This window comes from Artemia sp. Qi Xiang Cuo, chromosome 12 (assembly GCF_049724085.1).
Source record: "Artemia sp. Qi Xiang Cuo chromosome 12, ASM4972408v1, whole genome shotgun sequence".
NCBI lineage: Eukaryota > Metazoa > Arthropoda > Branchiopoda > Anostraca > Artemiidae > Artemia > Artemia sp. Qi Xiang Cuo.
This window is the reverse complement of record NC_142805.1, coordinates 16,486,977-16,514,106: the sequence shown is the minus strand read 5'-3', so window position 1 is coordinate 16,514,106 and position 27,130 is coordinate 16,486,977. Positions and strand designations below refer to the sequence as shown.

Here is a 27,130-nt window from a genome sequence, read left to right as displayed (position 1 = left end):
AGGCTAGTTCAAAATAACAAAGAAGGAATACGAAAATTGTAAACATCAGAAGATTTTGGAGTAAAACAAAACATACTTTCTTCACCATTAGAAGCGTCGTTTGGGGGTGGCAAGGAGGGCAGTTGCCCCCCACCCAATAATATATAGAAAAAATATTATACATACCATGCCCTTTGACTATCCAGATATTGACCCCTCCTGCCCCCCCATAAAAATGCTGGAGATTCGCCCCTGTTGACCATATACATGATAAATACCTCAATATTTTTCTTTCTTTGGGTGATTCAATTGAAATGAGGCATCGAAACTGATATGAGGTGGTAATATATAATATATCCACTAAAAAAAATTGTAATTGTATAAGTTAACGGTAAAGATTGAACCAACCAGAAACTAGTAGGCTAATAAGCTATTAACTGCTCATAAGAAGAAAAAATAATTAATATAAATTTTAATAAACAAAGTACCTGACATGACATGGTGATTTGATATCAATGAATTCAGTTAGAAGACTACACCCAAACAGGTTGACGACCTTATTGGCATATGAGTTATTTATCAACTTCACGGATCAATTATTTTAAACAAATATACAAATCAGGTATGTACGCAATTTTTTTTTTTCAGGACCCAATTAATTTTTTTTTGGGGGGGGGGGGGGCATAATAAAATTATACTTTTATTCGGCAATTAAAATAAAAAGAACCCCAAAATTCAAGAGAATTTATTGTTTCGGGTTGAGGAGAGTCCCAGGTCCCCCGAGTTGTCCCTGTTACAGATCTCTTTCTAAAAACACGACAATTGAACTATTTTCCATGGTCAATACAAAAGTCATGCAGAAACCGCCGTTTTTTCCTATATATTTTCTATTTATCTATAGGACTCACCCACAGAGAAATTTAACTGTACAAAATCACGTGACTCACCTTTCGTCTATTTTATTGGCTAAAAATTTCATACGGAAAATATCGGGTTTTAATTAGACGCCTCCCTTCATGAGGCGCCTCCCTTTTTCCCTTAATTAGACGCCTCCCTTTTTTTGATTATTCGCCTCCCTTTATGGCATACGCTGAATTATTCTGACTTGCTACCGAAAATGTGTCACACACGTAAACCAATGAAACCAAATTAGTGTTTTTACTACGGATTAATATGAAAGCAATATCTCTCTCTAACTAGCTGTTTACCAGTGACGCTCAGCGTTGCCAACACTTTGAGAAAAATTTTACCAGTTTTCGACCATAACAGTACCATCAAAGGTTCGTTGGGGTACATTTGTAGCATTATACGTCAATTTTCATTTAACTGACAAAAATGCTAGAATAAACGGAAAAGCAAGATTTTTTTTTGTTTAGCTCATCTTTTTCCTCTCCCACAAATTATTTAGAGCATTGTTTTTCCATACGATATTTATTATAAATTTAACCGTGATTTATCTTTGTGTCGCGTTAGCATTCGATGAAAATCCCTTTTTGGGATTTTCTTTATTCTTAATATATGACAGGAGAACTTTCGAAAATTCTGAAAAAGTAGAAATTGAACAGGTGAAATGCACCAGAAATTTTGGATTATACCTCTAAATTGTACCAAAAATCAGTACCAGTACAATGGTACTGAGATGCACCAGAAATGATGGATTGTACCACAAAATATTCAATGCAACGCATTGTACCAGTTAGACCCCGGCGCCGCGCCGGCGGATCGACCGAACGCCGCCGACAAGAGGCCCGGTCGGCCGCCGCCGAAATGTTGCTACTTAGCGGTAATTCTTTATTGCGTCAACCGCAAAGTCGGAGCTTTTCTTTCTCGTGTGGTTTAGTATTTCGATTTTCCTGATTAGAACTCAAGCAGGGCTTGCACTATCCCCGAATTTTCGGTATTTCCCCAAAAATCTATGCGTCACCCCGAAAAAAAATTTGGTTCCCCGAATCCCCGAAAATCACGCAATCTCGGTGCCACCCCCTAGCGATTTATCACCAGTGACCTTCTCTGCCAAACATTACGTTGCATATAATAATTCTTCACTACTCTCTTGTTCGTTAATTCTCATCTCTTTTGTTACTTAGCATAAAAACCAGACAGATGCAATATGCAATTGCAAATATTGGAATATACACAGTTCTTCATATGTTGACAAAAAAATATCGTCTTTATGAAATGAGTTTAAATCATTTTGAATGCAGTTTCCCAATCGCTATTTCTTACATCATTCATAGTCAAGAGTTTTATTTTGAAGCTGAATAGAATTATAGAACGCATTCACTAATAAACAGCTTCAGCCTTTAGTTGGATTTTGAAATTGATAGCCGACAGATTGTTTCTACAGCTGAATTGTAAGTTTGCCGATTTTTTTTTCTCTTGCTGTTTTTAGATAAGATTATCTTAATGTTTAATACTCAATTGTTGAACGCCTGATAGATTAAAGAAAATACAGTCTTCTTTCTGAAAACCCCCTCCCCCCTAAAAAAAGACACCATCTATTGAGAAAAAATTTAGCTATAGACTAAGCTATGTACAAGGTTGGGGAATTAAAGATTGAAACGGAAGTTACCCCCAAAATATGATAAAAAAAAAAAATCTAAGTTATTGCCCTATAGGGGGGGGGGGGGGTAGGCACTATAATTTTTAAATGATAATATCACTTTTTTTATTGAAAGCAGGGATGCCAAAAAGATAATTATTTTTTCATTTAAAATGGAGACGGAAGAAAATTATATCAAAGTCCCTGGGAAACCAGTGAAATATTTTGATAGACCCAGGGCCCCATTGGGACTTGTTCATTGTCTTGGGTATTTTGTGGTTTCTCATAGGCTACTGGCCTAATTTGGCTTTTGTGTGTGCTGACTTTTAATTGGATTCTTTGGATCTTATTGAATGCCAAGGCGAATCTATGACTTAGTTTTCCAATAATTTGAGGTATATCTGAATAATTTCGACATTTTCGACGTTGTTGTCTTTGTACCCCTTTACTCATACCCTCAATTTTTTTGTTTTTTCAAGGAACACTAAGCTGTTTAACGTTATGTTAGCTGTTTAACCTAATTAATTATTAAGTAAATTATTTTTTTTAATGGAAAGCTGAGACGGTATCCTATCAAGGTGGTATCCAGATGGGGGGGGGGGAAGTAGGGAGGTATTACATTTAAATGATAATATCTCGAATTTTTTTTATTGAAAGCAGGGATGCCAAAAAGTTAATTTTTTTTTCATTTAAAGTAGAGACGGCATCCTATTAAGGTGGTATCCAGAGGGGGGGGGGTATGGAGCTATCATATTTAAATGATAATACCTCAATTTTTTTTTGAAAGCAGGGATGCCAATAAGTTGAAAAGTTGACAAAAATTAACAAGATTTTCGTGAGTTATACTTGATACAGCACTTGTAGGCTATAGTTTTATTGTCCGAAGGGAACAAGACATACGTGCTCAATCCGTTTTTTTCGTATTGAGGAACCGGGGTCACTTTGGATACATTCATTCATAAGTACCAGGCAGATTCACACTAAAACGAATTGGTGTGACGAAAGCGACATCGACATCCCCACTTAACGTTGTGCTCGAGTGACAATGGCACCCTTGGTCCAGTCTCCAAGTTACATTAAAAGGCCAGGTCATAATAAAAGCTTTCAATTTTGGAGGTTCAAGGAGGAGTCTTTGACAGTCTTATGACCTCAGGGTACTAGATGTTACAACGTTTTTACGTATCTACAGTGGTTTTAAAATTCAATCACCCCACAAATGATGACCAAAAATATGCACAAATATAACAAATGTAACATTTGGAATGTTGTAACACTTTTTACAAAGCTTTGAAGAAAAGCAAAAAAGGCTAAATACCCCTAATTACGTTTGAAAGCTATTTTAAAAAGAAACTCTTTGGAGATTTCCATGGATGACCATAGCAGAAGCTTTGAGCCTGGGCGAGGATCAAAGAGGAGTCTTTGAGTATTTTGACCACAGGTGACTTATTGTTGCGACTTTCTTAAATTTGGTAATTTTTGTGAGCATTTGGAAATCAAAGCTTAAACTCAATAACTGATACTAAGTCTCCTAACATTTTGCTTGGATTAAAAGTTACGAACTAGGATGAAAATCTCAACATTTTCCTGGAGCTACTTCAGTCTGCATATTATTTCATTTAATTACATTTAAAACGGATGAGCTTTTCATTTTTTACCTAAGAAAATAGCTGGGACTTAATTTTTCTTCATACCGAATGAAGAAAAATGAAAAAAACACATTAAGTGTATTTTGTTTCATTGTAATTGAAGTGTTCTTATGTGAAGTGTTCATCATGAATTTTTCAATTTGTTAAATTTACTCCATTTAGATGCAGTTTATAATTCGACTCATATTAGGTATTTATCGGTTTATAATTTGGAATGAATCCCCGAAAGAAAAAATGAATAATATCCAAAAGAGCAGCCAAAAGCAATAAAAAAAGCAGCAGTTCAGCCTTAGCCTACATGACATATATTCTATAAAGAAGCCAAAAAAAACTTTAAAATGTATTTTTTTTTTATTATTAAAAACTAGTTTTAATACAAGGAAGGCTTTATAGGAATCCAAAAGAGCAAAACAAAAAACAATCAATATCAATCAATACCCATTTCAACTCTTTTAAAGGTGACAAAACAGATATAGGCAAAGGGCATTATGAAAAAATTACGCTTCTGAAGTTCAAACTTATATTCAATGTTTTGTATGCAGTAATGCTCTATGAAAAAAAAAACTACTAATTTTGATAATTATTTTTGTTAAGAATACATAGCTAATAGATACTTCAGCTATTTTGCAAGGGTTCTGAAACGCCAGAGCCATTTCGTTTCTACCAGATTTCTCCTTCTCTTGATGAATAACGAAGAAGACCAGTTTCCAGACAGCGAATTGTGAATTTTTGAACTCTTGAATAGGCTCGAATCTGCTGTAAATTTAAGCTGTGATTTGAGAAAGACTGATGAAAACATTAATGTTTGCGGTCAACATTGATCGCGGCGCACCGCCAACATCTTACCAGTGGCGCGCCACTGACATCTTACCGGCGGCACGGCGCGCTGTTTTTGGCCCCGACACTGCCGGTGTTCCCTTATCGGCACGGCGCCGGGGTCTAGTACCAGTACCTCTAAATTGTACCAAAAAAGGTACAACTGTACGTAAAAGGTACATTGTACCGTCTAATGTACTTGTGTATTATCCAGAACACACTTAAGAAGTGAAGTTAGGTAAATCAACGATATATACCAAAATGTGATGAAGATATAAGACTTCAGTGAAAAAATTATGGAAACTACAATAAAGAACTGTGGAAATCAGGCCGCCCAGAACGCATTATATTAAATACCAAACCCAACCTAACTAACTAGCAACTCACCGCAGCACCAAGCCGCCTGAGGCCAACACAACTAAGCACGCTCCTCCTCCATCCCAATCTATTCAAAGCCTCCCTTTTTACACCCTCTCAGGAAGTTCCCATTTCCTTTAAATCGTTCTTAATGACGTCCTCCCACCCCAGACGAGGACGACCTGTTGTCCGTTTAGCCCTAGACGGTTGGCCGAAAAGGAAAATCTTCGGCAATATGGCATCCTTCATCAGCGCAACGTGCCCTAGCCACCTCAACCTTTCTTTCATTATAGCCCTAGTATTGACTCACATTTTTCATACAGCCTATTGTTTGAAATACGGTCCGTCAGCCGGGTACCCAAAACAATCCGTAAGCAATTTCTCTGGAAAACATCTAGCAAATCTTCATCCGCTTTTCGGAGCGCCCATACTTCAGAGCCATATTTGACCACTGTCACCTCTATATAACCTAACCACCTCTATATATTAAATATTTAATTAAAATATGACTAAATCATAGTTTTTCTCACTAAGACTGAGCTAATTATAACCGATTGCAGAGAGACAAAACAGTTTTTCTCAGATCTAACAGTGCATACTTCTTGAGTATGTTCTGGATAATACACAAGCAGCCTACCCCGTGTTAGCAACGCTGGTGACGGTGGTGCACATCTGTGTCTAGAGAAGCGACAAAACTGTTTTTACTTCAGCAGACCCTGAATACCTTTCCTTTGGCCCTCCTCTCAACATTTATGCAACGACATAATATACTCCCCTCATAACGAGATCATCAAGGTATCTGATATAGTTTAAACCTGATTCATGTTTAACTAAACCCTGGTTCAGAGATGCATCTTGAAGAGAAGCAGGTCCTTCAAAAAGGTCGATTTTGAATACTTGCGCTAAAAATAAAAAATGATTTGTTTTTGCTTCCATGGAATCTAAAGGAGGTCCTAGACGGTCAATCATTTTGATCAAAAGCTTCCATAAATCGATTGCCTCAAGCAGGATTGAACGTCTAGGAACCTGTTTGACGCTTGAGTCAAGCGGTGACGGTGATCGATAGAAACTTTGAATGACTCAATTATTTTGATCAAAAGCAGTGTGTTAGATTAGCTTTGGTCGAGATTGAAGGGTTGATTGAAGGTTGATTAAAGCACACGTCAATCAATTAACGGGAACTTTTGATCAAAATGATTGACCGTCTAGTACCTCCTTTAGAATGACTTTTTGGTTAAATTTACAAGTATGACTATCTGGTCTCCAAAATTTAAGACCTCTATGGTTAGGCTACACCACGTAGAAAGAAATGGTTTAATAAAAATAGTGATTCAAAACTTTTCGGTCTTTTTACATGCTTGAAATTTCCTTAAAAAAAACACAAAAAAAAACGAGCAATCAGGTCTTACGTTCTCTTACTGGACCCAAAATTGGCACAGTAACGACAGATACATTGGCACAGTAATGATAATATTAATGCCTGCTTATTAGATTTTGCAAGTTGTCAGTTTTTTTTTTGTTTTTTTTTTTACTCTTTTCCCCCTCCTTTCACGTTATTTTTTTTTTTTTTTTTTGGTCTGGTTTATTTTAAATTTTTTTTTTTTAAAATTTAATTTTGTAATTTTTTTTTTATATATTTTATTGTGTCGCATTTTTTGTTTTTTTCCCCGTGATACTCCACGTATTGTACCTCTGTATAGTGTGGGTTAAAAATAAATAATAATAATAATAATAATAATAAATGCAATAACGGGTAAAAGGAAGGGTTTATTTGGCTTCTCTTTCTGACATACGATTAAATTATAATGAAATTGTCTAAAGGAGGCCCTAGATGGTCAATCATTTTGATCAAAAGCTTCCGTCAATCGATTGACTAAAGCATGATTGACAATCTAGGAATCTGTTTGACGGTTGAATTAAGCGTTGATCGTGATTGATAGAATGCTCGGACGACTCAATAAATTTGATCAAAACCAGTTACTTAGATAGCTATAATTAAGACTAAACGGTTGATTGAAGGGTCGATTGAAGCACACGTCAATGGACTGACTAGGGCCTCCATAAAGCACACGTCAATCGATTGATGTAAACTCTTGATCAAAATGATAGACCGTCAAGGGCCTCTTTAAAGCCCACGTCAATCGATTGACGGAAACTTTTGATCAAAATGATTGACCGTCTAGGGTCTCCTGAAGATTTGGGGCGACTGACGTCAAAAAAGTTATCCAATTGAAACACGGCAGTATTGGACAGTGATATCTCTTTTTTCTTGTACTTAAACGGCTTGTCGGCCCTTAACCTTAGTTTTTCAGCGCCCCAGTAGCAGCAACAGAAAAAAAGAGAATAGTAAAAAAAACGAGACACATCACTGCTACCCATGCGAAAAAGTAGTTTTCCTTTTTGGTCAATATGGTTCTTCCTTTACTAGGTTGCCTCTAACCTACGAAGTAAGCAAGCCTACTGTAGCGCAATTGGCTACTGCAAATTCACGGTGAGATGCAACTTGCCATGCTTAAAATTTCCCCCAAGAAGTACCAAAAAATGACAACTGAACATTCATGGTAAGATGCTACTTACCATGCTTAAAATTTACCCCCCCCCCAAAAAAAAAGACAAAATTGGCTACTACAGATTTATGGTGAAATACTACTTACCATTTCTAAAATCCCTTCTCCCCCCCCCAAAAAAAAAATTGGCTACTGCACATTCATGGTATGATGCTACTTATGCTTAAAATTTCCCAATCAATTTTCAAAATTTCCGATGAAGGCATGGTAGATGCCTTCACTCCACATCTTCTGGCATTGCTATTCATCCACATGCCAATTTTTTAAAGTAAAAAAAACAAGGCCATGATTGACCCTTGTAAAACAATAAAAAAGGATCGGCCAATTAAGAAAACCGGAATATCAACTCATAATGAGCATCTCAAACAACAGCAATTTCCCTTTTATTGTCAGTTGCTCGATTTAGACAAAACATATTCTAAGTTTTAATTGTGTCTTATATAAATATAACAAAGAATTCACCGGAAGTCGGTTTATACAAAATATAATAATTATTATATTTAAATCAGCCTAAATTTTGTTTTCTTACATGGTTACAGCACGGTTTTCCTTTGATAATGTGTCGAATTATCAGGCACGCATTAGCAAATTTGTTGAGGGCTAATTTAATCCTAATTATTTATAAAAAAAAAAATAATAAAAAAAAAATAACGCCCGTTTCAAAAAGATTACCCGTTGGATTTAAATAAAATAGACGTTTCATTGAAATCCGGTTTGTTGATTTGTTATTTAAATCTAACTAAATTTCAGTAAAATTAGCTTGGTTGATTTTTTCTAATTCTGTTAGGTAAAGTCGAAAAGTCAATGGCGTTAGCAGTTTTAATTGCTATTAAAACTATGTGATGTCCCTCAGGACAGGGACATGCTTTTTTTTAGGGGATCAATAATAATAAAAAAAATGTTATTTGATAATCTGACAAATAAATGCCGTAAAAAATGGTACAATTTAGGGTTTAGGATATAATTAAATTCTCTGTGGCCACCCACTTCTCAGTGGCAACTCAGCGGAAAGTGAGATTGGAATCAAAGACATCCATAAATTACATATATGAGAAGTTCTCTAATATAGGTAAGGATGGGGGCCTTGAAATCCCCATCATAAACTTAATCTCGGACTTGCACGATAATTTCATGTACTTTTCGCACATATTGCCTATTTTGCGATTCAATAAAATTTGGTACGTCCCCAAATAAATTCATGCCAAGTATAAATTAAAAATAACCTGGCAAGGTTAAATTAAAAATAAAGAGAGTTCACTTGTAAAAAAAAAGTTAGGACTAAAAAATTTCGCGTTCTTTTTTTCTTTTTTTTTTTTGCTGGCTCAACCTTTAAGCCAGCAACAATGGGTAAAAAAAAAGTTAGATTACATGGCTTTCCTTTCTAGCATATGCTTAAAATTTGCTTTCCTCTGGCAAAAACTAGTCTGAAAAAGATCCCAAAACTTCTAATAGACTTGAAGCTCAGAGAAATAGTTATTTGCAGAAAAAAGAAAAATGCTGCGACACAAAGAATTTTGGTACCATTTTTGTTACTATACCAGTTCCTGTTTTTCCTCATATGTTCATTCATATGTTACTTCTTGTGTTTGTTTCTGTGTTTATTCCAGTTTTGGTTGCTGTGTTCGTTCCTATATTCTTTTGTTTTTGTGTTTGCTCCAATATTGGCTCCTGTGTTTGGGGCCATCTTTATTGCTGTATTCCTGCGCTCCTTCATCCTTGTATATTTTCCTGTTTTTTTTTGGTTTGTTTGATCCTGTGTGCTTTAATGCACGATTCCATGTATTCTTTCCTTTGTTTTTTTCCTGCTTAATAATTCTTTTTTTCCCTGCTTTTGATCATGTGTTTCTCTTCTTATCTCAGTTTCAATAGACTCTGACAGTCGTATGATGTCATATCAATGCTAAGCTGTTTTATCATGAAAAGTCCAGTTGATTGTTCAATTACATTATTTGCTAATATTATCTACTAGGTTGCAGCTACTGCTGTAACCAAGATTCGTTTGATAGCTCAATTACGTTGTTTATTAATATTTTGGCTGATATAATTCCGACCTCTGTAAAGAGCGATCCCCTGTTTTTACTAGGCATTTAACACAATGGCATCACAACATATGGATAGTAGGGCTACTCCAAAAAGCGTATTCTAATTCCAATGGCTTATTCTTATGACCTATAGTCACCAGCCAATCACCTCATCGAAACCACAGTAAGCCCAAACTTGTCACCAAGGAGGGAATTTAATGAACATCACGTGATACTGAATTATACCCCCCCCCCCCTCCAAGATCAATAGTTTTGAATAATCCCCCTTTAGACCATATTTCTGCATACTCAAATGGCTACAATTATACCAATTTCCGGTGAAACTTGAAGCTTCCTCAAAGAAATAAGAATTACTTACGCCCAAGTGATTTCATCATCAACCTCCTTATCATCCTTATCATAATAGTCATAAAGAACGTCCATCTGAGCACCATCATTACTCGTTGACGCATTTGCCAACGTCAACATTGACGTAGCAACTGTCACATCGTCACTTCGCCATCCCTCTTCTTCCCTCTCTGCATTTACTTCGTCATTCCGTTCGTCACTGACGATGATATCAGGACGTTTACTAAAATAACGTTTAGTCAAATAACGATTACTAAAATAACGTTTACTAAAATAACACCCCTTAATTAGTTATTTATGATAAAAAAAATTCTTTGATCGTGCAGTTTCTTGCGGTTAAACTGACACATAAAGTAAAACGTGAAAACCTTCTTCACAACACCAAAAAGAACATACATTTTCGTGCAGAACATTCAACTAAAATATTTTAAATCTTATTATGAATATTTTTAATCTTATTTTAAATCTAAAATATATTAAATATTTTATTATCTTATTTTTATTATGGTTGTTTGGGATATGTCGAGGATGGTTGAGGATTATTGTGGAATTTTTGGATCATTCTTTCGATTTATTATTATTACTAGTAGTAGCTCGGCGAGGAAATATGTATGTATTCATTTGCATTATCAACATATGTGGTTAGTGGTGGTTAGCGGTTAGCGGTGTAGTGTAGTTAGTGGTTGGGTAGTTAGTTCTAACTAGTCTTTAGGAAATTTTTATTCCTGGCATTCCACAAGTTCATGGTCATGGGCAGGCCAAATTCATTTCTAGGATTCTTAACATGGACCCTAAAAATTTACTGCCCCGGCCAGAGGAGCCCTCTATAGATTTTCTACGACCATTGACTTGGCACTCACCCTATGAGGAGAAAAAAACTATAAAACAAACACACATCCAGGAACATCTTCTTAGTGAGAAAACAAACTACATACGTTCGTCGATATATGATTGAAACCTTTATAGAAAGGTTCTCAGACCTGCTTAATTATGCTAGTAACTTAGTAGCTACCCAATTGGGGGGCGGAGGAGGCAGCTGCCCCCTATTTTTTGCCCCTTTGCCTGGATTATGAAAATAGCTTTTTGTTGTTTTTATATAAAAAAAATTCCTTTTTTGGTATACCAGGAGACCGGCGGCTTAGCCGCCGGGCCCTGATACTCGGCAGGCTTCTATATATGGATTCTTACTGTTGCTTGTCATCTAAAATCAGACAATTTGAGCCTTTTCTTGATGTCATGACGTCAAAATAGACCTTAAATTAGAAATACTGCCTTTGTAAAAAAAAAAATTATTGGACGTTTCACTTTTGCCTCAGCTTGTCTTTTGTCATTATGAAAGACATATCGCCGATCCATTGTTTCTTTCAATTGTTCAGGTGGCTGGAAAAAAAATTTCTTCTTTTGCCTCGGCTTGTCTTTTTTCATTATGAAAGACATACCGCCGAACCTTTGTTTCTCAGCTTGACGTAACGAGTCACTTTAAGCAAAAGGAAAACCAAACTAATTTCAAAATTTTCAAGTATTTTTTTGGTTTGAATAAAAAAACTAACATTATTGCTCAGACACCATAAATTTTTTTGCAGTATACAGTTAAATAAAATTTTATTTAAAATTTTCTGGAAATATTCTAGTTTTACATAACTATGTCTACAAGCTGCTTATAATAGCAAAAGTTCTTTGTTAATTACAAAAGCACGTAGATGTGACAAATTCCTGACGTGAATAAAATGATCTATAATGTGTTATAGAAAAATAAAGTTTTTCGTAAAAAATTGATTATATTTAAAAAAATATTTTTTCATTAAAAAAGGTTTTTTAACTTCATCAATTTCATTTAAAATGAGCCATTAAACAGCTCTCTACGATGTTCCGGTGCCAAGCTATCTGAGGAGAAAGAGAGAGAGAAAAGATGCCGTATACGCAGAATATCGTGGTTGCAGCCACTTTTTTTTATTTTCAAGCCAATATATTTTCCTTGTTGTTCAAGCCGAGAGACGGTAAGTTTCCTATATAGGGGTAAGTTTCCTAGGTTGCTAGCTACCGCAGCAACCCGGATATGAATGACATCATATGATGTCATGAAGTACATTACGTACATTATGCCATTATAATTTTTATTACATGAGGTCATCATATGATGTCATGAAGTGCATTACGTACATGAAGTCATTCCATTTTTTTACATGACGCCATTTTCAATACATAACATCATTTGCAATACATGATGTCATCATATGATGTCATGAAGTACATGACGTCATTTGCTTAAAACCAAAATTAAGGCTCTCCACGAATTTTCCCAGACTTCTGACATATCTAGATCGTTTTTTATGCGAGAATATGCCAGGACACCAATTTTCCCGAAAAAATATGGAGCCATTTTCGAGAACTGACACATATATACAATTATTGTTCATACATAAAGATAGTATTTAATTAACGTTAAATACCGCCGAGAACAGTCTGAAAATACGAATTTTGAACTTTTGTAGATAGAGGAATGAGACCTCATGCCTAAGGTTCATAGACGTTTAGAAATGAATGGTAATTTTTTCAAGTTCAGATGGAAGGCGTCCCCCGCCACCTTCTAAAATTATGAAAACGATCATCTGCTAATATCTTTTGGTGGGTACTTTATAGTTATCTAGTTTTATATATTCAGGAACGACATACAAAGCAGAATGATTTGATGACTTATTGTCATTGTTGAAAACATCCGTTGTTGTGAAAATTAGGCTTCTTTGGGTTTCGGTTAGCCTGAGTTTGGAAACAATGATCTCCAAAGATAAGCAATGATGCTGCTTCATCGCATTACTTTCTGGGGAATCTCCGTCCCCATCGATAAAATTTTGCAATTTGCTATGCTTATATATTAACAAGTAACCACACATAATGAATAATACCGATTTACAATAAACACTAAAAAAAAAAGTGGTACTGGTGCATTATGTGGGCACTGCTAAAGAAGTCAAGTTTGGTTAATGCTAATGAAAATAAAATAAAAATTTTTGTTTAAAATTTTTAAACAAATTTGGGCTACATATTTGCACATTAGGGGTGGGGGTAAAGCATACCATATATTAAATACGTAACCTAACCTAGGTACGTTTTTCCCCTTAAACCCCAAAAAACAATCGTTACCACGGCTTTGCAGTCACTTATCTATAGCAGTCTCTTGCAAATAGAATGTTTGACGGGTTTTTCGTGACTGGTTTCCTTGTACAATATATAGCAGTGCCCATATAATGTACCAGTACCAAAAAGTTTTTCAACTGAAAGTAAGGAGCGACATTGAAACTTAAAACGATCAGAAATTATTCCGTATATGAGGGAGGTTGTCCCCTCCTCAATCCCTCATTCTTCACACTGAAGTTTTTTTTGGCATCTTATTAAAGCTTCTTATTCTAACTAAGAGATCCTTGGACTTCAGGAGTGGTTGTTAAAGAATTGGGACAAAAGTTCAATCTTAAAAAGAAAAAATTCTAGTATATGTTAGCAGATGAAACTTGTAATTTATGAAACAAATGTCTTGAATCCTCAGCAGTAATATCTATATCAGTGTTAGTACATAATTACTTTGATTACTAGGGCTTCATCAAAATTCAATTTCATTACACTATTTTTTGGGGGGGGGGATTTAAATACTGAAAATCGCACAACAATATTGATTTCAAGTTCCCTCGCTTGTTCTAGAGATTATTGCGGTGTCCCAAAAAATGTTTCATAGAATTTGACATTTTCATGTTTGCTACGTTTGCGTCAAGCCTCAAATATATTCATATATATTGCTAGGAGCTCTATTGTGTATATGTACTAAATCTAACCACGCATGAAAAAATTAAAACTTGGCGCCGATATTTACAAAAATTTGGAACATTTCCGAAACGAACACGGTAATAACAGCTCCAAAAACAGACTAAAGCAACCCATTTTTCAAAAAACTTCCAATTATTTTGTTCAAGGAACTTGTTTTCGGGGCAAATTGTGAATATTTTGTTCCGAAAGCTTGCTTCTGAATCATAGCAAGAGCAAGAGCACTAATTTTTTAGGAGAATTAGTAAATTTTCAGCAACTTCTACTCCTCAGCTGGGGCGTCCCGAGCCTCATTTTATTGGGGGGGGGGGGGTGATCTCGGTAAATTTTAACCGAATCACCTACCTGATTTATGCCGAATTTTCTGCAGAAATCAAGAATTTTGCTAAATTTCGGGCAATTTCACATTATTTGTATGCGTTTTTTGAGTGTAACCCCCCCCCCCCCCGAATTTTTATTTTAGTAAAACCCCCTCCGAAAAAAAAACCTCTGAAAATAAAAATTTCGCCTTCGCCGAAATTTTCACAGAATCCCAAAAACGTTGGAGGGCTGGCCAAGCAAGATTTCGCTCTTACGATTTCGGATTTCATCTTCACACTTTATTTTGCTTTTCTATTTATCAATCAGCTGCTGTGAAAAAATTCCCGTCCACTTTTGAATGGTATACCAAACAGAAAGAAAAGAGATTATTGTCCCATACGTCCGTGCTAAAATGTATGCTTCGATTTCATTGGTTTATTTCTGTGACGTATTGTCTTCAGACAATCACATTAATACTAATAATAATTCGTTTATTACCCACTATGAACAAAAAGAAGTGGATTACATCAAGAACAAACAACAAAAAAGCAAACTTGCACACTTAACGAATATTTACATAAAACGACGGAAATTATGGTGCGAAGCAAGACCTGCAGATTTCGACAGCTTTCCCGCAAGCACAGTAACTTCCCGTAAATCAGTGAGGCCGAATCGCGACAATGCGCCTTAGGGTCGTGTTAGTAAAATATAACAAAATCGTTTTTACCCGTTGTTGTATTTAACCGTTATTGATATATTAAATTTTTACTCAGAATCCAATATTTGGTCTTGTGGTGGCTAATTGGGAGCCACCACAGGACCAATGTCCCTTGTGCTTAAGCACTAGTTCTGAGAGAACCGAGACAAAGTCAAACTAGAGTGTAAAAAGTTGAGGGTTGAGAAGGGAACAGCTCCCTTCATATTTGAATGCTCGTTTTAACCTTTTGTATCGCTCCTTACTTATTTTTAAGAAGTTTTTTAAAGCTCTCTTTTTTATCAATACGAAGACAGATTCAAAGATACAACGCTGTTTATAGTTTAAATATTGAAAAGAGAACCTAATACCATTCCAGTTAACTATTATTCTAATTTTTCTAAGAAGAAAGAATTAATTAAGAAAAAGATTTATTTTTCTAAGAAGAAATAATTAATTAAGAAAGATTAATTTTTCTAAGAAGAAAGAATTAATTAAGAAAAAGATTAATTTTTCTAAGAAGAAAGAATTAATTAAGAAAAAGATTAATTTTTCTAAGAAGAAAGAATTAATTAAGAAACAGATTAATTTTTCTAAGAAAGAATTAATTAAGAAAAGATTAATTTTTCTAAGAACAAAGAATTAATTAAGAAAAAGATTAATTTTTCTAAGAAGAAATAATCAATTAAGAAAGATTAATTTTTCTAAGAAGAAAGAACTAATTAAGAAAAAGATTAATTTTTCTAAGAATAAATAATTAATTAAGAAAAATATTAATTTTTCTAAGAAGAAAGAATTAATTAAGAAAAAGATTAATTTTTCTAGGAAGAAAGAATTAATTAAGAATAAGATTAATTTTTCTAAGAAGAAAGAATTAATTAAGAAAAAGATAAATTTTTGTAAGAAAAAAGAATGAATTAAGAAAAGATTGATTTTTTTAAGAAGAAAGAATTAATTAAGAAAAAGATTATTTTTTCTAAGAAGAAAAAATCAATTAATAAAACGATTAATTTTTCTAAGAAAGAATTAATTAAGAAAAAGATTAATTTTTCTAAGAAGAAAGAATTACAAATGATTTCATCTTTTACTACTACACTATCTTCTTTAGCAAAGAAACAATTGGTCTAATCTAGGAAATAATTAGAATTTTTTACGAAAGTTAATTTAAAGAACGAAAATGTGGTAACCCTAATGACGACTGTAACCCACTTGCCAACGGATTCCAAGCTCTAACCATATACACTTGTTACCGCAATAAAGTAACTTAATATCCCCACTGTGGTTTCTCTTTGACATGCCAAAGATCAACCAACTGAAACCTCTCTCAGGTTTTATATTTCAACCGAATCCGAAAATCAGATTACCCTGTTCCAAAATTGCTAATATCCACCTGTCACAGCCTTTCATATTCATGCTTCAGCTAATCCATAATCCAACCCTAAGTGTTTATCGTATTTTGATTGTATATTTAAAATAATGAAAATATTATAGAAAAGCTGATTGCTAAGGACAGTTCTGCATAACAGACCAGTTACGAACCAGCGTCGGTCCACTATAACCAACTGTAATTTTTTTTTTCTGTCATTCTTTACAGATTTCACTCTATCGTTTGAACGACAAAAAAATTACTCTAAAAACTATACCCGTATTATAAAAGACGGCAAAGGATTTCCAAAAATTAAGAGAATATTGTTGCAGTCCCATCAAGCGAAGAATAATGAAAAGTTTTTTGCTTCTACAATTGTTCGTAACCCCAAGCGGAACAAAAATCCTAAAATATTGTTTCAACGTCATTCACGTCATTTCGGTGAAGCGTAGCCGAAGAGGGTTCAAACGGCCATAAAGCACGATGGCCAGAAAGCACGTTGGATATTACAGCCATGCGTTTTGCAAAGACCGCAGAACGACCGACGAGATTAAAATTACTAGAATTTTTTTGTAGAAAAAAAAAGAGAAATCCTCAATTTAAGAGACTGTTGCAAAAAACCACTATCAGACAAAGGGCCTCTTTCACAAATTGTACATGCCAGTGGTGTGCACCTCCCATGACAAAGAATGACAAAGGGCCTCTTTCACAAATTGTACATGCCAGTGGTGTGCACCTCCCATGACAAAGAATGACAAAGGGTCATGACAAAGGGCCTCTTTCACAAATTGTACATGCCAGTGGTGTGCACCTCCCATGACAAAGAATGACAAAGGGCCATGACAAAGGGCCTCTTTCACAAATTGTACATGCCAGTGGTGTGCACCTCCCATGCCTGATACGAAGGGGCGCAACATGGAAGAAATGCACTGCTTGTAGCGCAATAATCGGTGGTCTGAGATGTACACCGGGTGGCAGAAGGTGGAGAACCCTACTGAAAGGCCTTTATTGGGAAAATATAGAGCAGAAATCAATGTGCTAAAATCTTGCATATTTTTACAAAAAACGATTTTAATAAAAATATTACTTCTTAGGGCGTTTTTGTAAACACCTTTCTTCATTCTACTCTGATCAGTGGTCTAAGGACTTTGACGAGACTTTTGTTATAGCTCCCTATTCGATGTTCTATTTGGAAATGAGCTGTAGGATCTTAGTACTTCGATGAAGCAAAATAACAACAATCTGAGCAGAAAGAAGTGCCATAAAGTCTTAAGCGAAAGATCTTAGCACTTAAGACGAGTCAAAAAACAGGCTTATTGTAATTCTTTTCAACAAAATAGTAAAAAGTCGAGACTATGCCAGAGCGACAAAGAGTTGTCCTCACACTCAATCCCTCTCTATTAAACATAAGTTTCCATATTAATATTTTGTTGAACACAGCGCAAGAGAAGCGCAAGTTCAGCACCCTTTCAAAAATTTCAAGCATTATTTTCTATAAGGGAAACAATAATTTTCATTATTTTTTAAAAATCAAACATCAATAATTATTTATGTCAACACCAAACAAGCAACATAAAATTGTTTTAGAACAAGCTGAACATGACCCAAGCGATTTTTGGTTGCAAATTTATGACCCTATAGCCAACGGAAATTGTCTATATTGGCTTCCAACCCAATTGCGCACTTATATATTCAGCTAGCAGAATGTTCACCTGTCTCATGTCGGGTAGACGGCCCGCCTTCTTTTTTCAGTAACAGCAACTTTAGCTAATAGTCAAATTTACATATTGTTTCACTGTCTTCACCTGCAACGAATCATTCTTGCATTTGACAGAAGTCATCTGTTATTTTTCGTCATTTAAATCACGCTCAAATGGAAGGATAAAGCGAAAACAACAAAATTTCCCCGTTTAAGGCGCGTCATCAGACATGCAATCTCCATGTAGCATTGAACATTCACACAAAGTATTCAAAAAGTTGCACCAAAGAATTTCCCTGTTATTTCTTTTTTTGCCATCTAAATGACGTACAAGGAGCTAAAATAGGGTGGCATTTTTAATTCTAGGTTTTTGAAAGATTTTAAAAATTTAAACGCAGTAGTATTTTTCTTTTAGATTATTCAACCATTATTTACAGCTTTGGCAAGACCAAACCCTTCTATTTCAAGCAAAGGCGGATTTAGAGCGAAATCTTGGGGAGGGAGATAATGTGACAAGGGTGCTAATAATTGACTAAATTGCCAAGTTTATTTTTAAAAAAAGTAAAAAAAGAAAAAACGGAATGATGGGGTCAGAAAAATCTTGGGGGCCCAGCCCCCCCTGCACTCGCTCCTGGATTCACCCCTTAATTCATCTCTAGTACCTCAGAAATACATGTCTGACACTTAACATGACTGACACTTGACACTGACACTTAACAAGTCCATATCCAGGGGGATAAGGGGTTTGAACCCCCTCCCTTCCCGAAATTTTTGTCTGACTTGTAAAAATGTAATGTGTTTTTTGTTAAGTTTTTTACTCTCCCCCTCCGAATAAAAACGGTGCATACGCCCTTGCTTAACACCAACTAAACTTTCCTTTTTCTTAGGCAGTTGAAATCAAAACCCAAACAGAACAATGGGTTTTCTTCGGTTTTTCTTTTTTTTGGTTTAGGGAGGAAAATTTCAACATTAGTACTATAATGAACAATAGATTTTTCATCAGCTTTGAAAGCGTTCTTTCTCCAAAGAAGTGGACAGTCCCTTTGGGGCACCTGAGAGCATAGCATTTAACATGAGCCGAAATACAATGTTATGCAAGATATTTTGAAAGAATCATTATGATGAAATCAATTGTGTGTGAGTCGGCAATCATTTTATCAGACAAAAAGCTAGGTTCCGACCACAGTTTATAGACAGTAAGCTTATCGCAGATCATTTCTGGTCATCGTGAACAAAAAGCTCCTCCCACTTCTTTCTGCCTTAGCTTGTTTAGCCTGTTTATGAATATACCAGTAAGCTTATCGCAGATCATTTCTGGTCATCGTGAACAAAAAACTCCTCCCACTTCTTTCTGCCTTAGCTTGTTTAGTCTGTTTCTTTCCACTCGCACCCCTGTCCGGGTTTTTATAATGGGAGAGATAGAGAATGATCATACTGCTATGTTCTGTCTACTGTGGTTCCGACATGAGTCAAGCTTCGTTTCCGCAACAAGATTTCCTTCTCCCTCTCGAAAAAAAATGTGATTCATACGCAACGAGGTATTTTGGTTCGGATGGGGGGGGGGGGAAATTTTCAGGGGGATGGGGCAAAAAAAATTTAAATGCATCAAAAAATTGTTTATATGCATTTCGTTATGTTTTTACGAGTGGGACAAAAGTTTCGAGGGCGATCAAACCCGGTAACTCATCCCCCCTGGATACGGCCTAGTCCATTGGACATATATATGTTTCGCTGCTGTTTCGAACCCAAAATGAAAAATTGCTTTTTACGGACAGCAAAATTATATTTAAAATAAAACAGCCTGCTTGTTCAACGGATATAATGGTGAAATGTATAATACCAAAAGAATGTGCTACAGGACATACATTTTTGGGAAGTATTCAAAAGAATCACGAGAATAGGGGGGGGGGGGGGAAATGTATGGCAAAGTGTTTTCGACAATGGAAATTCTATTAATGCTTTTAATCTCAATCTGCCGTAAATTTTGAAGTTTAATCAGAAAGGCAGAAAGGCACCAAGAAGGGCAGTTTTGTCTGGAATATTACATTTTAGTTTAATTCTATTTTAATTCAATTATTATCTCTTATTATAATATATATCTCAAGTCTCCTAACTAATTCTATCTTAATTAATATATTTAATTCAATTTTTTTTATAAAATTCTTTAGATACAGGCAATAGCTTTCAAAAGAGACATTAAACGTTCAACTAGATATTCCAGCAAAGCACAAGCACCAGAGGAAAAAAGGGGGAAACGAAAATATCAGTGCCACCTAGGAAAAAATATGATTGTTTCACCCCCTCGAGACGAAGGGGTGAGAAACTCGAGTTAAGTTAAGACCATTTTGGACTCTATTAGTAAGCTTTTTAGTCCGATTCACCCCAATTTTCGATAGTATCGAAGTTCTTTTTCGATATGGCCATCACTTCGTTTCTTCATTACTTATTTTACTTTACAGCTTAACGTGAATACTAATTACCGTTCCTGAATTAGCGTCAAATAGCGATTTTATTAAATTTGAAATTTTTTTATTTAAAAGATGCAATGACGATACAATTTCTTAAAGAGACAAAAAGCCCCAGCCTTTTTAAACTTGATCGACTTTACTGTGTGACTGAATAAAAAAAAAAAACAAGTTTTTTCAACTGAAAGTAAGGAATAACATTAGAACTTAAACGAACATAAATTGTTACGTATATGAAGAAGATTGCACCATCCTTAACACATCGTTCTAATGGATATATATATATATATTATATATATATATATATATATATATATATATATATATATATATATATATATATATATATATATATATATATATATATATATATATATATATATATAGGGCATCTCCATCGCAAAAAGTTGGCCACAACTATGTTTTATGTATTTGATCTTCTTGTGGAAAACTCCTACCCCCCCCCCCCAAAGACGGGTCTATGTGAGCACGTGTCCAAGTAATAGTTTCCCACCAACTGAATTGTACATTCAGCTCAGATCAAAACCTGAAACAGTAGCATAGATGGATTATAGATGTAAAATTTGGATTGATATCAAATTGTCAAATCTTTTTTTGTCCAGCCTTTGGACCAATCCAAAGAATATGTATGCAAAATAAAAATGTAAGATCTTTTTATTTGGGGAGTCTTCTATCCCCAAACCAAAATCGGATCTATTTAAGCGCATGTCACAACAAAATTTCTCAGGCGACTGAGCAGACAATAATACTGTTTAAAGAGAATGTGACATGTTTTTTATTATTTGACATAATTTGACAAGTTTTTTATTGTTTAAAAAAGGAGTTGTGAGAAAGTCAAACTTCAGCGTAAAGAGCGAGGCGTTGAGGAGGGCACAGCCCCTTTCATATACGGAATAATTTCTGTTCGTTTTAAGTTTTAATGTCGCTTCTTACTTTCAGTTAAAAAAACTTGTTTTTTTACTTAATTTCTAAACGTTTTTGAATTAATACAGGTATTGATTTTGGCTCACCGTACATGAATAATTATAACGAAATTTGCATATTAATTTTGCTTTTTTTGGTTAAATTGCTTTCTTGAAACTTGTTTAATTTTATTTACGAACGTTTTTATTAGTAATAAATATACGTTACTTACGAATTAACTCATGTAACGAACTTCTATATTCATTGATTTTTAATACGTATATTAGGGGGTCGCCCCCTATTCAATACCTTGCTCTTTAAGCTAAAGTTCGAACTTTGTTCCAATTCTATAAAAATGACCCCTTAATCACAAAGGCCGTTAATTCGAATAAATAGCTCTTATGAAAGTACTAAAAAATCTTTGGCTTAAAGAGCGAGGTAGTGACTAGGGGGTGAACCCAATCATATACGTAATATTTCCTGTTCGTTTTAAGTTTTGATGTTATTCCTTACTTTCAGTTGAAGAACTTGTTTTTTTATTTAATTTCTGATCTTTTTCTTTAATAAGGCTGGGAAATCCGGCGCCCCCTTCATAGCAATTTCCCTTCCCCCATGAAAACTTCCTTCGTGGAAAGATCCTCCCCTATAACTCCCGATCCCTCCCCCACCTACCAGAAAAATCCCCCCTGAAAACGTCTGTATACTTCCCCATAACCAATACTATATGTTAACATTGGGTAAAGTTCATGACTTTCAGCCCTCCCCCCGGGGACTTCGGGTGATTAAGTCATCCTAAAAGACATAGTTATCATATTTTCGACCATGCTGAACAATATAGCTATCTCAAAATTTTGATCGGGTGACTTTGGGAAAAAATGAGCGTGGGAGGGGGCCTAGTTACCCTCCATTTTTTTGTTCACTTAAAAAGGGCACTAGAACTTTTAATTTCCGTTCCAATGAGCCCTCCCACGATGTTCTAGGACCACTGGGTCGATACGATCACCCCTGGGAAAAAAAACACTCATCCGTGATCTTTCTTCTGGCAAAAAAATGCAAAATTCCACATTTTTGTAGATAGGTGCTTGAAACCTCTACAGTAGGGTTCTCTGATACGCTGAATATGATGGTGTGATTTTCATTAAGGTTCTATAACTTTTAGGGGGTCTTAGCTTCTTTTTTCTAAAAATCAGCCAAATTTTCTCAGGTGCGTAACTTTTGATGGGTAAGACTAAACTTGATGAAACTTATATATTTGAAATCGAATTAAAATCCGATTCTTTTGACGTATCTATTGGTATCAAAATTCCGTTTTTTGGAGTTTCGGTTACCATTGAGCCGGGTCGCTCCTTACTTACAGTTCGTTACCACGAACTGTTTGATAAGGTGTGAAATCCTCCGGATTTGCATGTGCATGACAAAATTTTTTCACCCTATGTCAAAAGTCAAGTTGGCCCAAGATAAAACTTTTCAACTATGGTGTAGGTAAAAGTACAAGCTACGATAGCCTACATTGGAAGTTTATTTCAATGTCAAAAATTTGGTCATTTTGAGTAGGTAGGTTTCGCCTAAAAATCCTGCACATGTTTTGAAGGGGTACCCTAGGCTCGATATGTAATTTCCCCTGACACAATCGACTTTCGTAAAACGTTAAACATCAAACCCCTGGAAAAACAATATAATCTCCCCCCCCCCCCTAAAGATTTGGGCTATATATACCAAGAATTATGAGAAAAAAATACTAGGTTCGTAATTTAAAATTTATGCTTTCCTTTAGATAGCGCCAACTATGGACTAAATTTTGTCTAACTACAAAATGCTTAATAATTTATCTTGAATGCTTTTTCTTTCAACCACTGCTAATTAAACACAGATGGGGTATTTAGGTAACAGTTTGAAACTTATAGGAGATTCTTAAATGTCAAAACGATTTGATCAGTTGAACGTGGCGGAGAAAAAAGACGGCTGACAGAGTACCAAATAAAAGATCTCTATTCACTGATAGAGGGAAATATGCTAGGGGGTTGGAACTGTCCAATCCGAGGGGGCGTCGAATTTCAGAAATAGTGTGTATCAGATGGCGCGTGCCAAGGGTGGCAAAAGTCTTCCAAGTGTGGCAGAACTGTGCCAAGCGTTGCGGAGACATATGACAGAACTAAACGGCACACGTGGTGATCCGAGATGTACATCAGGTGGTAGAAAGTGAGTGACCCTCGCTCGAATCTGTTATTAGTTCATCAGTGTTACAACTGTAAAAGGTGGTAGTGGGACAATTAGATTTTATTTCCCTTTTAAAAGACCTAAAGATCACTAGATCATAAAGACCTAGGAGCATATAAGGAGGGCGAGGGGAATCTCCTCCTTTCAGATTATGAAAAGGATTTCTTTTGGGAAAAGCTCAAAAATATAGACTAAAATAGGATTTGTGACGTCAGAAACTCGTGCCCTTCGTAATCAGAACTCCAAAGGTTTAAGACTATGTGTCTCTATGATTACAGTTTAGTTAACAACCGAACACCCTTTTTGGGCCACAACGAAGAAAAAAAATTAAATAAGAGAATTCCCTCGCTAAGTAGCTTGACCAAAGTCCAATGAGGCATGTTCATCATGCCGTCTCAAAACCCGAACAGTGAAAAAAAAAATAATGGCACTTACGTATTATCCAGAACACAATCAAGAAGTTTGCTTTGTTTGGTAAACCATTTTTTCTCTCGCATTCGGTTATAATTAGCTTGTTCTTTCGTGAAATAAACTACGGTGCAGGTATATTTTAATTAAATATTTAATAATTCGTATAGAGTTGGATAGGTTAGGTTTGGTATTTAATACAATGCGCTCTGGGCGGCCTACTCTCCATAATTCTTTTGTAGTTTCCATAATATTATTTCTAATATATTACATTTTCATCATATTTTGGTATTTTTCATTATGATTAACCTAAATTCCCTTCTTGAGCGTGTTCAGGATAATACGTAAGTACCAAAATAATAATTAAATAAATAGAGATCAAGGAGAAGATACACAAAATAATTATCACGAACTTGAAAAAAGCAAAACAAAACTACTAAACCTGACAAAAACAAGTCTTAATTTCAAAAAAAAATCTCTAGAACCAGATCCTTCGATGTTTACATTTTTTATAGAGCTATAAGACACCGGTTTTGAAAATAGAATTATGAACAAGTTTGGTCTATCCTTCGATTCCATTATGTCTGGTTAGTCTTGCTTTACCACATTTTTTTCAACCATTTACAAATTTGTTGGTCATAAATCTGGTTCTGTGAAACCACCACTAAGTCACGATTTATACAATTATCGCCAACGAAACAAAGTTCAACCGTTTAACCCTTTGGCGATTACAAGTGCTTGCAAACAAATTTCCAACAATGACTGGGTATAAACAGACGTGAAAATACCCTGGAGTATACCCCTACCACAGTTTATAGAATTATCCAGTAAGTTTATCGCAGATCATTTCTGGTCTTCATTCTCGGTACGAACAAAAAGCTCCTCCCACTTCTTTCTGCATTAGCGGGTTAGTCTATTTCCGTCAATCAATGAGAAATGGTTACAAAGTGCATTATTCGTAATAGCGGGTTTCCACTTGTTTCGTGTCCAAGAGAAATCTGTCTTGTCTACCCGTGAAAAGATCTAATGCCGCTTATGTTTATATCTGCAAAAACGTTCTCTGGAGCACTCGTACCTTGGTCCGGGTTTTATAATGGGTGAGATAGGGTATGATCATACTGCTAATTCTATAAACTGTGAGCCCTACTCAAAACCAAAGTTCGGGATTCGGGAGGCAGATTTCTCTCATCCCACTTCAAATTCAGGGTTGCCAACTGGACAAACTTTATCTCAAAAGGGTACATTCCCCTTTGCTGGGAATGTGCATTATAGAAATTCTATTCAGCATTATAGAAAGATGAATAGAAAAGATGAATAGCTACCCTTTTTCTTCTGGTTTGGTTATAAAAAGAAATGGGGGTTGTTTTTAATCCTCTTTTTTTGTACACGAAACAAATCTATCTTGTGTAAGTGAATTGTTTTGATTTACTGAATTACCAATATGTGTTGGTAAATATTTACTGAATTACCAATGTTCAGCTTTTAGCTGAAAATCGCAGTTTTATTAATTCCCTTTTTTATCGGCATGAAAAACAAACTGCTTTTGTTTATTTATGCGCTGTAAAAAAAAAAGGTTACAAAAAGCTTTAAATAGTAAATATATATACTAAATACTAACTATAGTTACTAACTACAATACAATTAAAGATTAAAGCTACAGATTAAAGTTATATATTTCAAATTTTTCAAATTTCTTCTTTCTCTGTTGTCATAGACTAGAAATCGGTATCTAGTTAAAAATTTATATGTTACGGATTTAACTCAAAAGCTCGGTGACCTACACAAAAATCCTTCTGCAGATGCATTTTGTAATATTGACCCTGACCACGATCTTTTACAGTTTTTTCTAAGTAGAAATTAATTGCTAGAGTTTGTTGATGTTCTTTTTTATTTTATTTTTTATTACTATGTTTTTACTCCAGTTGTACTACTTGTTCTCCTGTAGTTGTGGGTAATAAACGATTGAATTGAATACTAAATTATAAAATATGGTACTTTCGCATTATATGGGCCTCTTTAAAGAAGTCTAACAAGAGATGCTATAGCCAAACGGCAGAGACGCTTTGAAAAACCCGTTTTTACAAGATGATTTAAGACACCGCTGAGAGAAATACTTGGTCTAGTGTAATTTTAATTGCGTATACGATATTGAACTGTGGTTTTTTGGAGTTTAGATGGGGACAAAGGTACCTAGGTTAGGTTACGTATTTAATATATGCAATGCTTTGTGAAGTATTTTCCTTTTTTTTATTTTCCTTTTTTGTGAAGTATTGTCGAAAATGAGTCCTTTTTGGTACTCTATCGGAAAATATTATATAATATAGTCCCTCATGCCAGTAGTGACGGAGGGGAGGGGGATGGTCATAAAGCAGGTTTTTTTTTTTTAGAAGACTAAGAAATAAACAAGAGATTCTCCTACTGAGATGTACTATAATCAATGGTATTCTTTTTATCGGGCTCTGACCCCTTCATCGAGATGAAAATGGGTCACTCAGGGAGGGGGGAACCAAGCAAGCTACCTTGGTTGTTCTGTGGTTGAGGGCACTTGCAGTCAAGATTGTCATTAAAATGCGATTACGTTAGTCATTTGCTAGTTCTAGTAAAATTACTCGGAGGGCGCAAGGTCAATTTTTACCCAGGTGCCACCAACTCTAGGAAGAGCTCTGAATAGATGTTTAATTTTTGTGTGGAATCAAAGCCATTTTTTATTCCGAATAAATTTTTAATGTAAACTCCAACCTTAATAAGTTACTTATTTGACTCTAGAAAGAAAACATCGACTATATCTTCCCTAGCTTAAATTTTTTATTTTGGTCGCTATGGAACGATTGTTGATTTTTCATTCGTGACTCGTTAGTCACGATTGTGACCAGCCTGATTAAGCATCAGAGATATAAAGACATACCGTAATTTATAAGCAATAATATTAAAAGTTAACGAACCGAGA

The 27,130-nt window shown here is 35.1% G+C and overlaps 1 protein-coding gene across 4 annotated transcripts in view; it reads right to left on the bottom strand.

Annotated features, from left to right (window-relative positions):
- The window catches only part of LOC148945835 (protein grainyhead-like), a 317,009-nt gene that overhangs the window by 132,528 nt on the left and 157,351 nt on the right, over nt 1-27,130 (bottom strand). For all 4 annotated transcript variants that reach the window (XM_089098118.1, XM_089098121.1, XM_089098120.1 and 1 more), the window contains one exon: nt 10,308-10,520. In XM_089098118.1, the coding sequence (XP_088954244.1) occupies nt 10,308-10,520 (213 nt within the window). The remainder of the gene's footprint in view (nt 1-10,307; nt 10,521-27,130) is intronic.